Below are 12,472 nucleotides of genomic sequence, written 5' to 3'. Positions count from 1 at the left end.
GATGCTTCTCTGGATCTGGGGTATGAGAGTGTGTGTGTGTGTGTGTGTGTGTGTGTGTGTGTGTGTGTAGGAAGTATATCAGTATTGTCACTGAAGGAAAGTCATACACACATACACTCACACACATCTGAACATGTTAGTACAGGTAGAGGAAGTCACACTAGCATCAGCAGCTCAGCTGTCACAATATCATTAGCTATATGCACAGCTCCACGCTGACCAGTATCATCCAATTATTCGTTCATACACGTGTATTAAATCTGTCAGCTCGCTATTACTCCAGTGATTCTTTAATGCACTGATACACTGACTGCTGCTGCACCTCCCTCCAGCAGCCCAGCCTCCTCCTCATGTCACTGAAGCTGTAGTATTGTTTTCTCGCTAAGCTCTTCGTTCATGTACATTTCTGTATATCTGATCCAAAGTGTTACAGGGATTATCTCAGCAGAATCCTTCTCGCCGCTTAAATTCTTTGAAAGCTCGATCAAAGCGCAGAGCCTCTTCCTGCAAAATGAACGGTCAATTCTTTGACGCGTCTCTGACTCCAATACACTCAGTGGCTTCTCACGCAGGGTTGTACTTTAATCAGAGGTGTAGCTGCAGCGTAGCTACTTCAGGAGTAGCTCAGAGCCTCGGAAGCTACAATCACAACGCCGCGTTCTCCCCACTAAGGCTGACTGACATGACTGACTGGCGTGAACAGAAAGAAAGAAGCTGGGCTGCCATTCAACAGTGACCGATGAAGCTTCGCAAATCTCAGGAAGCTGCACATGTCCAAATAAAGCTTAAAGGTGTGGAGAGACTCACAGGTGCAGGGCCTTTCTTTATAGTTATGCTGGGTGTGGTTGCCCTCAGCGCTCCGGTGACACCGTGGTAGTACCTGAAGCAGACCTGCGTCTCAGCTGAGGACACACAAACGGGAGGGAAGGGGAGGTGGCAAAGACGGAGAGAAGATTAAACAAGAATTAGTTTCCTTTCACCAATACTGAAATAATATCATATAAAGATAGAGATAAAGGATAAAAAAATGAGCCTATTTGTGATCTATTCAAATGATCTCAGATCGGTGATATTTATCATTTCTGAGACTCCATAGCCTTCCAGATAATAGGGGAAGTGGAGCAAAAAAATCAAAAGGCTTGGAGGACACAAGGAGATTAAGGTCATGGTAAAGCTCCGTGTTTTTCTGCTTGTTTGGCCAGACACACTCAGATGGTTTGACAAGAAGAGGGGGAGCACACAGCAACACTGCGTGCAAGTGACTGAATGTATGCCTGCAGTCCGACTTGAGTCATCAGTGTCTGACAGACAGGGAGGCAAAAATATACTCACTCCTATTTGCACAACTTTGAATTGTAACTGGAAGTAGTTAAAGTTTAAAGGTATACTGAAGGATTCTCTCTCAATCATCACCTATGACTAGTGATGGCCAAATGAAGCCTCATGAAGCATTTTCTTTATTTTCTGAGCCCACTAGATGGCACTCATGGTTTAAAGAGAGAGGCTCAAAGAATGGCAATTCAGTGTGCTTTCAACCTTTTGTTGAACAAAAAGTGCCATCTAGTGGGCTCAGAAAATAAAGAAAATGCTTCATGAGGCTTCATTTGGCCATCACTACCTATGACCCAGTAGAAGTGCGTGTCAGTGTATTCATCTGCAGAGACTCTGCCCTCTGCCTGTATTTGCTCATTTTCTTCTAATTTTGTGATGTTGGGGACTTTCCTGGGCTCCACACACAGCTTACGTCGAGACTTTATAAGAAGTTAGCTACGTACAGTAAATCACAGAAACAGTGCTGATAAAATTCAAATATAGCGAGGCAAAACACCAAGCAGACACAGCTTGTTCTGACCAAATGTCTCCCCTTCTGTTCCTGAGATATGACGCTGAGTAATGGCCACAAAAGTGTTTTATGCAGAACATTATGATGTTACAGTCAAGCTGACCTTTGACCTTTTAGATATAATATGTCATCACTTTATCATATTATCCTGTTAGACATTTTTGTGAAGTTTGTCAAAATTAACGTATGGATTCTTGAGTTATGGGCAAAAACCTCACACTGACCTTTGACCTTCGACCACAAAATTCTAATCAGTTCATCCTTTAGTCCAAGTGGATGTTTGTGCCAAATTTGAAGAAATTACCTCGAGGCGTTTTTGAGACATCATGTTCACAAGGATGGAACAGACACATAACCCCAAAAACATAAAGCCTCAGGCCACAGCTAGTGATGGCCAAATGAAGCCTCATGAAGCATTTTCTTTATTTTCTGAGCCCACTAGATGGCGCTCATGGTTTAAAGAGAGAGGCTCAAAGAATGGCAATTCAGTGTGCTTTCAACCTTTTGCTGAACAAAAAGCGCCATCTAGTGGGCTCAGAATATAAAGAAAATGCTTCATGAGGCTTCATTTGGCCATCACTAGCCATAGCTATCGCTGGCGCTGAGGCATCAAAACACTTGTTCCTCATACTGTCTGTGCTGGAACACTAGTGTTCAACCTCTGCAGGAAACACTTTGTTTTAGTATTTAAGCTCCCCTCACAAAAAAGCGCAGTCTGCTCTGATTGATCAGAGTTCCCGGGTCTTCCATATCTCAGAGTCTCTGCACTCTCATTGCAGCACTTCCCAGCATGAAAAATCACAAATAAAACACAACCAGACATGCTCCACTAAGCATATGATTTAAAACTTGGGGAGAGATTAACAGCATCATCAACCGGATTTACATGTTTCCCTCATGTTAGCATGTAGCTTCATTTAGCAATGTGGGCTACATACTGTTAACAGTTGCAGTAGCCTGAGGTTTTACTTCTGCATACGTTTACCTCATTATTTAAACTTTGGCTATGTTTATTATGAACATCCTTTATTGTAACACTATATATAAGACATAAAATATGGAAAAGTACAAAAGGTCGCCTTTAACATTGGGAATGGTTGCATATTTTTGGCACCTACGTAAAGGAAGCAAAGGGAAAAGGGGCTGTGTTTAATATAAGATATGACATGGATATTACTATATGTTAGATACTACAGTGTGACTCAACAGGATGAAACTGATATTCATAATCTGTGCGGGAAGAGTGAGATCAAATTAGTGAGACCATTCTGAGTCAAAGGTAGGCAGGTATGGTTCAGCAATCCCTTTGACTCCTGTTTATTTTTTAATTTAATTTTATTTATTTATGTATTTAAAAAGCATGAAACCCAGTTAGAGACACAAACTTTTTATCATAAAATTCTGTCTAGTTGTTAACAGTTAAAGCAGTTGCATAACTTGTATGGGTTTAAATATCATGTCGTTATAAATGCTTTTTTCAGGAGCTTTTCCATGCTTACAGGAATACTTGTTTGAGAGAAGAATTTACACTTGCAACAGTTTCAGCCCCATAAAGCCACCTCCACCTGCGATATCGAGGCTGGCGCTGCTAAATGGAAACACCTGGACGGCTTTACGCTGATAAATGCATACTGTTTCCTGTGTGCATCCGCTAAGTCTCTCTCACTCATACACACAATTCCCCATGTCCCTAAACGCAGCGATGGTGCACCATTTGTCACCGTCTCCCCGCCCCCACCCTCTCCCTCTCTATAATGATGTGCCTCTGTAAGCAGCCCTGTTAGTTTTCCACAGGCTGAGACTTCACATGCTGCTGTGGCACTGTCTGCGCTTATAGGATCAATCCACTGTGTTATTTGAGACAGAAAATAAAAAACACCACTATGGAGACAACCTGGCACTAAAACTGGAGACAAGCAGTGACTGTATTCTGATGACCACTTATATTTGACCACATACTGTCTGCAGCTTTGGGTGCTTTCACACCTGTTTGGTGCAGTTTTAACTAACAACCAGACCGAGACCGCTTTTGTCCCATGTGATAGTAGTTATGTGACGTTTGTAAGTAAATTCAAAAGCTTAAAGGAGACCTCTTATGCTGCTCTTTATTTCCTGTCATATATATAATGCTCCAACGTCAGACGTTTGTATTATACGTAACCAAAGTTTCAAATAATGAGGTTAACATATATAAACATAAACTGCTACATGAAGCTAGATGCTAACATCAGGGAAACGTGTATTTTGGTTGATGTTAATTTCTCCCTGATTTCAGATCATACTCCTGCTGAAACATGCCCGGTTGTGTTTAGAAGTTTTAACTGGTGATTGTTAACAGGATAAAGTGCTGTTATACATAATCGGTTGCAAATACACTGCTGCATGTAGCTACATGCTAACAGTGGTGATTTTTCTAATGGTAAAAAAAGTCCTGCTTTTTGCAGTTACGGTTCAGAAACATCGACATGCAAAGAACCAAAAACAGAGCAAACTGGGCTTATATGGGAGGGAGGCTTAAAGATACAGGCGCTAAAACAGAGCGTCTCAGACAGAGGGTGAATACAGGTGTTAAGTAGTGATGGCCAAATGAAGCCTCATGAAGCATTTTCTTTATTTCTGAGACCACTAGATGGCGCTTATGGTTTAAAGAGAGAGGCTCAAAGAATGGCAATTCAGTGTTCTTTTAACCTTTTGTTGAACAAAAAGCGCCATCTAGTGGGCTGATAAAATAAAGAAAATGCTTCATTAGGCCATCACTAGTGTTAAGCACAGAGAGTACGAGGAAAATAAAGTTGTTTTTTTTTTTTAAAAGCATATAAACATGCTCTAATAGAAACCCGAAACACAATTTTGACCCTGAAAATAAACATGCCCCCTTTAAACCAACATTAATTGCTATCTTTGGCCACTCAAAAGCAGGGCAACAAGTTCGAAACACAACATTGACAGATTATCATCTTAAGAAACTGTTACGGCTCACAAACATCATGAATAATCAAACAAATATGTGACAGTCTGTATGTGACTGGTACAAACCTGACTAAAAAACTGTAACACAGAATTCCAAGCAGAAACAGGTAAAACAATCATAAAACAGCTACTACAACCTGGATGAAGAGGTACAATTCATCTAATGGTACAATTTAGGTTATTTATTGAGCTGATTTTATTGAGAATCTAATTTCCCTGGGGAAATATTTCTTTTTTGTGCTAAAAACACAACAACAAAAAAACCCACGTAAGAGTAATTGCTACTTACAGTCACTGAAGTTTGCGCTGGAGTCAATTTTCCAAACGATCTGTCCTTTGTGAGATCCATTGATGCCTCGGTTCTTGTAGTCCAGAAAGTTCTCAGACAAAGCCTCATCTGGAAAGAGATCAAAATGTTGAAGCCAGACTGTAACTCTGACTCTCCAGAATTGACCCTTCGCTAAGCCCCGCCCCCTTTGTGATGGTCCAACAAGCTGTTTAAGTAACAGCTAACTGTAATCCCCGAAGAAATGTCATCATATTTCTGGAAAAAATTAAACAGTGATTCCAGAGAGAAGCAGACAGACTACAGTCTGAGTTTGAAGGATATATCCAGGATGTCAAACTGACTGACCATCTGAACACTAGTGATGGCCAAATGAAGCTTCATGAAGCATTTTCTTTATTTTCTGAGTCCACTAGATGGCGCTTTTTGTTCAACAAAAGGTTGAAAGCACACTGAACTGCCATTCTTTGAGCCTCTCTCTTTAAACCAAGAGTGCCATCTAGTGGGCAAAAAGAAAATAAAGAAAATGCTTAACAAGGCTTCATGTGGCCATCACTACTGAACACTGACACAAGGTAAGTTTTTTATCAGCGACTGTACATGGTAACTTTTGAGGCTGATGTCATGAATTATACTGAAATGATTATTATTAATGTTGTAACAATCAAACTCTTAACATTCAATGTCATCACGTCCTATCTCACTTACCAATAAGGTACATGCCAATCCAGTCTCCAGCATCCACCTCCTCCTTGATGTCCCATGTGATCACTAGGTCTTCAGACTGACCTATAGTGTAGTGGGAGGAGCTGATGGTGAGGGTGGAGCGAGCGTCCGGGGAGACCAGATCGGTGTCGCTGGTGGAGCGCGACAGCCCCAGCATGAAGGCCTCCTGGTTCAGACCATTGACGGTGTAGGTGTCCGGGCCGTAGCTGTGACGAACCGCATCCTTGCAGCGCTGGCGGGTCTGGCTGCTGCGGGTCGGGGAGGCCATGGCCGCCAGCCCCAGGAACCGATTCTGGTACAAGTTCTGCAAGGAAATACACAGCGAGAAGCTTTAAGCCAAATAACTAGGTAAAAGGTTCCTATAGTCTCAAAAAGCAGAACAGGAGCCAGAGCCTTCCGCTGTCAGGCTCCTCTTCTGTGGAACCATCTTCCTGTTTTGGTCCAGGAGGCAGACACCATCTCCACTTTAGGTTATGGTCACAAAACACAGGACTTTTTCCAGGAGTTTTAACCCAGGAGCCTGATGTTTGGAACCAAGAGAACTTTTAGCAAACTTTGAGTAATCTTAAGTAACGTCCTCAACATGTTTCTTTTCTTAAACCCAACTACAGTAACTTTATGTTAAGTATGTCACTTCACGTTAAGTACGTCATTAATGCGGCAGGTGCTCCGTCCCCACCGATGATAGTAATAGGACTATCACTAATAACTGTTACTGTACCACGTGTAGACAAATACTGTATATGTATATATGTGCCTACACATAACATATGAAGCTCAGTACATGTATGCCAACCTCATATGGGTAAATTCTGCCTCACCTTCTCCACTGCCAGAGCTTCCATGTTCTTGGCCCTATTTGACTGGGCAACAGAGAGTTTCAAAGATATGATGTCATACAGTAGGGTAACCTGTTGAGTTAAACGCAACTAAAGTTTACCGTTTACTGTTGAAATCGTTGTTGTATAAACAGGACCTAAGATCCTTTGATGATCTTAAGACTCCATCATCTATAACACAGGAGAGAGTGTGGATGCCAGCATTAGACCATGTGGGAAAAATAACCAGTTTCCCATTCATCTGTATAGAGTGAACAGTAATAGGGACAAATTTTGTTTGGCAGTATCCGAGGGGTGAACCATAAAATATTAGTGCTTCCAGTTTATAAGGGGAAACCACACTGCACTCAGTCTGGAGCTGAGGCGTGTTTGCATCTTGAGAAAACTGACTTTTGAGGGGGCGGAGCAAAAATGACAGATGGTAAAATTTAAATCTAGGACCAGCAAATCACAGTTAAGTTTGACTGTGACTGTGATTTCTCTTTATTCTATACCTTTGTTGGACCTAGAACATCTGCCTCTTGTCTCTGACATTTACTGCTGATGTTTCAGATATTTGAAAGACTTTCTCCTGTTGCTGCCCTGGAAATATGATGTTCTCCTTTGATGTTCATAGTCTGTGCTGCCACTGTGTTCTTTGGTTTTTGATGGAAACCTGTGATATCAGAGTGCAGTATCATTTACAGTCCTTCACAATGACAGTGGCTGCTGATATTTGATGCTTTGAGGGTAATTTTGAGCTTTGAAAAGCGTAACAACAACACTAAATAAAGATGTTGCAACCAGGGTTGGGAATTAGCACCAGCCACCAGCCAAACGCTGTTAAAATATGCATGTGGCTGCTAGATTACACTCACCTGCAAAAACACGATGGTTATCTATTGAGTGGCAGGAGGACAAAAGAGTAAACTTCCAATCCTGGTTGCAAAGAACGACAAAGTACCATCACTGTGGTCTCTCTGTCACGACCGACTTGTATATTTGATAGTTGATCCAGTATTGAAAACATTTTTTGAGTTTGCATCACGTTAACATGCTGAAACATGTTCACACACAGTGGCAGAGTAATCATTCGGACTATCACACTGAATGCACAAAAAAGTGAAACATGCGTGTCTGCATGCATCAACACATCTTTTGGACCAATGCACACAAATTAAACAGGCAGAAGTCCGTCACTGAAGCCGTTTAGAGAAGCGGTGGTGATGACACTGACACTGACATGACCCAGCAAGCAATAGTGGTGATTTAAACGTACTGGCTATATTTAGCTCCGATTTAGCCTAGCTACATGTAACCCAAATCTAGCCGATTTAATTTTGAAATTGATTAAATGTAATTTTCGCCATTGCAGATGGCGTGCGGTATGATATTCAATCACGTATGGAGAGTCAACAGTAATTAAAATATGTTCATCTCCATTTTTTGGACATGGTCTCTACATGGCTGTATAATTGATGACGTCTACACTTTGGCTATGGTTAGACGTCTACCAATTTAACTGACAGCCCAAATTCAGCCATGATTTAGCCTAGACGTCAGGTCTTCATGTAGATGGCTATTAGACATTTTTTAAACCAAAAAATGCTTGCTGGGGATTGTTCATATAAAGGGAGGCCACGAGGATTTCAACAAATGTTAGCATAGCTTTAGTACAGCACTATTTTTTTAACCCTTTTTTAACCCCAAAGTTTTAAATGTTAAAATGTTTAAATTTTTTTTATATACATATATGAGCCCATGCTTGTTTGTAGAGTAGCTAAAGTGGAATGGATGGTAGGTGTGTAGCAGGGGATGGGACAATTGGTTCATTGAGGTAAAGTTGCTTTGTTCATCTGAATGTTTCACTGTCGTTCGGGCCATCTCTAACACTGACACATGTAATCATTGTACGTCTGCTAAAACCATCCACTAGCTCTCTTAGAATCTTAACTGATTTTCAAAAATGTGTCTCTTTAAGGCATTTCAACGGCCCGTCTCAAAGGTTGATTCTTGACAATACACTTTAAGCCTGAGCGCACTGTGAGATCTGTAAGTGGGGCAGTCTGTCATGGGTGGTTGGTGACTACATTTGTGTCCACACTTAGTTCACTTCAGAAATACTGACATCGGCATATACCACATAAATTAGCCGAATACACATGCTCAATGCTCTAATCGTAAAGATTGTTAGTATATTAATCACAGTTTTTGTTACCAGCGGAATTTGTCTTTCCCACACCAGACTGAAACTGTCTACTCCATAAACATAAACTGCAAACTGAGTGCAGGGGTGGAACATTTACATTAACACTTTATAAAACAACTAAAAAACAAGGCGTTTCTGTTGTTTTAATTCACTTAGTGTTGGTGAACAACTGTTCAGCCTGACAACACCACAAACTACAGCCTCAGAAATCACTCTGATGTTGAATAAAATCTTGTCCACTGACGTTTTTTTAATTGGTTTTCATTAGATGTTACAAAGTATTCACAGTACAATCTTATATCGTGTTCACACCGGGCACGAATACAACAATTCGCACAAGTGAATTACATGTAAAGTCAACGTAAAGATGCAATTAGCCACGAATTCCCACTGGGCAGCACCATGGAGACAACGCAAAATACACGAATTGGGTGGCATGAATTATGCGAGTACCAAAATTTCCCGTCATGTGCTTATTCGCGAGAGTTGGAAAAATCCTAACTTCAGTGACCAGTTTGCTCCGTGATAGTCAATCAGCACAGAGATCCTCTGGCGACATCTGACACCAAGGACGTACCGGAGGAAGTTCATTCATCAATTCAGCAATATTACGCGTGTATGGCGCGAATTATTCGTTTGTATGAAATGAGTCAACACAAAATATTCAGGCATTCAAACGCAAACATGTGTGAACACTTTAGACTTGGGCTTCAGATTATTTATCATCACGAGCGGCTTTTTGGTTTAGATGACACTCATATTCATAAAAAATACATTATCCGGACTGGATACTGGTTTCATCAGAGTATTCAGCTCAACCCTATTGGTGAACCTGTTCAATAAATACCGCAGCGACCAGGATTCAGTTAATCAAAGTAAGAACCAGTGAATGTGAAACTTTCAGCACCTGTGAACATGTTTAACAGAGTGGCATGACCCACTCAGAATTTAGTGTCTGCTCAGCATGGATGCTGTGATCACTGCAAGATACAGCATCATTACCAGCACATCCAAATGTGAGGGAGAGTTTTCCATCCTGGGATCTCAGATCAGATAAGAGGATGCTCGAGTTGGGAAGGAGCTTCAGGGCACGACTCAGCCAGCCTTGACGCATTGGTCTAAATGCTGAGGCACTTTGTTCGCGTAGCGGGTGATGAAGAAAGGTTATCTGCACGCACTGTACAAATTTCATGTGCTGGCTTGTGACACCATGTTACATGAATATTAGTGAAAAGCCAGAATTGTTACTGATTAGCTGAGGGTTATATCTGTATCTTGTGTTTTTAAATTGATTTTCACATTTATATTTAGCCTGGAAACGATCACATTTAAAGACAGTGAATGTCAGAACAAAATGTATTAAAGTACACTGAACATGAATATATAGGTGCAGGCACCAGCCTTTAAAATCCCATAATCCTAAAGACACACTGGGTGGTGGTAAGCAGGCAAATGGAGAAGGTGGTGGGTGATGGTGGTGGCAGGTGGGGGGGCACTGACCTTGATACTACAGAGCTGCATCAGCATAATGACCAGTCAACCCAAAGCAGACCAAAACCTGAGGGAAGTGGGAGGAGAAGGGCGGCGTGTTACAAACCACAGAAACAAAAAGCAGAGGCAGTGAATGTAGCAGGTGGGAGTCAAAGTATGGTGTTCGTGTGCAGGGGGGGAAAACAGCATAATCAGACTTTCATACTTCATCTTTGTCAGATAAAAATATGAATAATTGAAAAGATGCAGAAGCACAGATGGACAAACAGGAGCAAACAGAGAGACAAAGACACTGTGACCTCCACACAGAGACATGGAGAACAGAGATATACAGGAATGAACAGACACAACATCAGAGCGTCTCATGATGTTTAACTGAAACATATCACATGGTTCACATTGCTGCAGCGGAGAGGCAAGCCTGCAAAGGAAGGAAGTATTAGCAGGATTATGGTCTTTTAAATGTGATCTGATCGTGACATGGCTCACCTCTGGTAGGATGGCTATCATGCAATATGTCTGTTTATGGGCTGTAATTCACTGACTGCACTGACATACACAAAATATTCCAGTTTTTGCCCTTAATCCAAAAAAAGTCAATATTCGTATTCGCCATTTACATGGCTAATGAAAACGAATATTTCGGTAATAACCACCTAACCACCTCCACCCCACTGACTGTTCCTATACCGCCTGTGCTACATCCCATCATTTCTTTTGTTCACTTTGTTGTCTTCTGCTTGTTCCCCCGTCTGTCACTACCCCTTTTGTGTTACTATGTAAGCGTCTTTGGGTCATTGAAAAGCGCTATACAAATTAAATGTATTATTATTATTATTATTATTATTATTATTACTCCTGTTTACATGTCGACGCCATTCTTGGCTGTGTTGACAGGTTGATGCCTTAACATGTTGTTTATCATGTCCAAATATCGAAAAGCTTGTGTCACTTCAGTTCTGTGTCAAAAAAGGAATAGGAAAGTTTTCCAGCAGTGGTGAGCTTCTTGAAGTGTGTGAACACAACCTCCCTCTTTTATGCCTTCAACCACCTTCTTGAAAAGATGGCCGTTGCGATATTTACGCAAACTCAAAAACCTGTCTTTTGATAATATTTAAAAATAGCTGCATTTCTCCTTCTGACCAGAAGTGTGAGGTTTTGTTTTGGGAATTCATTGCAAACACACAGGGTGGAAACTGTAGGCTAGTTGGTTTGTGTAGAACGGTAAACTGGTAAGAGGCCATGTGTCGCAAACTGTGGTAAAAAATCAAGTTGAGACACATTCAAAATGTGCTATATACATGTCCAAAGAACCCAGCCCACATTTGTATGCGGGGCCCATGTGGGTAATAAATAGAATGAAAAACTGGCCTTATATGGGATTGTTCACAGGTTCCATTGGCCCCATGCTAATTGCCCACATAGGTGGGTATTACTAGTGATGGCCAAATGAAGCCTCATGAGGTATTTTCTCTTTTTTTCTGAGCCCACTAGATGGCGCTCATGGTTTAAAGAGTGAGGCTCAAAGAATGGCAATTCAGTGTGCTTTCAACCTTTTGTTGAACTAAAAGCGCCATCTAGTGGGCTCATAGAATAAAGAAAATGCTTCATGAGGCTTCATTTGGCCATCACTGTGTATTACCAAAGCGGGCCCAGATGAATCATGCATCAAGATGTATTTCACATGTCATGTTTATGGGGCATTTGAGGCCCATACCCACTCTGATGATTGTCAAAAAGACCGAAAGCTCGACAACAAAGTGAAACTCTGCATGGATGTACGACGTGTACGGAAATCTTTTTCTACCAGTTTGGAATTATTGGTGTTTCTAGCACCTTGCCAAGACCGAGCTGGGTGGAGCGTTGGTTGTTCTGCATCACCTACTTACTTACTAAAATGTACATATACAATAGAATGAATATATATTTTTGAAATAAACTTAAACTGCTACATTAAGCTGCCCCTGTTCATTGAGCTAGTCAGGATTTCCCCACAAATTAAGTTATCATCCGCCGCCACAAATACATTTTCTATTTTTGGAGCTGCACTGTTTATTAGGAGCACTAATGGAATATATATTTGGTTATTTATACCACGACAATGTCGAAGTGCAGAGTGTACTCAGGGC

General features: G+C 41.2%; 1 protein-coding gene across 4 annotated transcripts in view; it reads right to left on the bottom strand.

Moving 5' to 3' along the window:
* Positions 1-12,472, bottom strand: part of hecw1a (HECT, C2 and WW domain containing E3 ubiquitin protein ligase 1a) — a 97,306-nt gene that overhangs the window by 75,411 nt on the left and 9,423 nt on the right. For 2 of the 4 annotated variants that reach the window (XM_033638844.2, XM_033638846.2), the window contains exons 2-5: positions 10,353-10,410; positions 5,808-6,129; positions 5,103-5,210; positions 808-902 (exon numbers count right to left, since the gene is read on the bottom strand). In XM_033638844.2, coding sequence (XP_033494735.2) covers positions 808-902; positions 5,103-5,210; positions 5,808-6,129; positions 10,353-10,379 — 552 coding nt within the window. In that variant the 5' untranslated portion in view covers positions 10,380-10,410. The remainder of the gene's footprint in view (positions 1-807; positions 903-5,102; positions 5,211-5,807; positions 6,130-10,352; positions 10,411-12,472) is intronic. The other 2 variants (XM_033638843.2, XM_033638845.2) reach the window with 1 other exon arrangement.

The sequence above is a fragment of the Epinephelus lanceolatus genome, chromosome 20 (genome assembly GCF_041903045.1).
Source record: "Epinephelus lanceolatus isolate andai-2023 chromosome 20, ASM4190304v1, whole genome shotgun sequence".
Classification (NCBI taxonomy): Eukaryota; Metazoa; Chordata; class Actinopteri; order Perciformes; family Serranidae; genus Epinephelus; species Epinephelus lanceolatus.
This window is presented reverse-complemented; position numbering and strand designations above follow the sequence as displayed.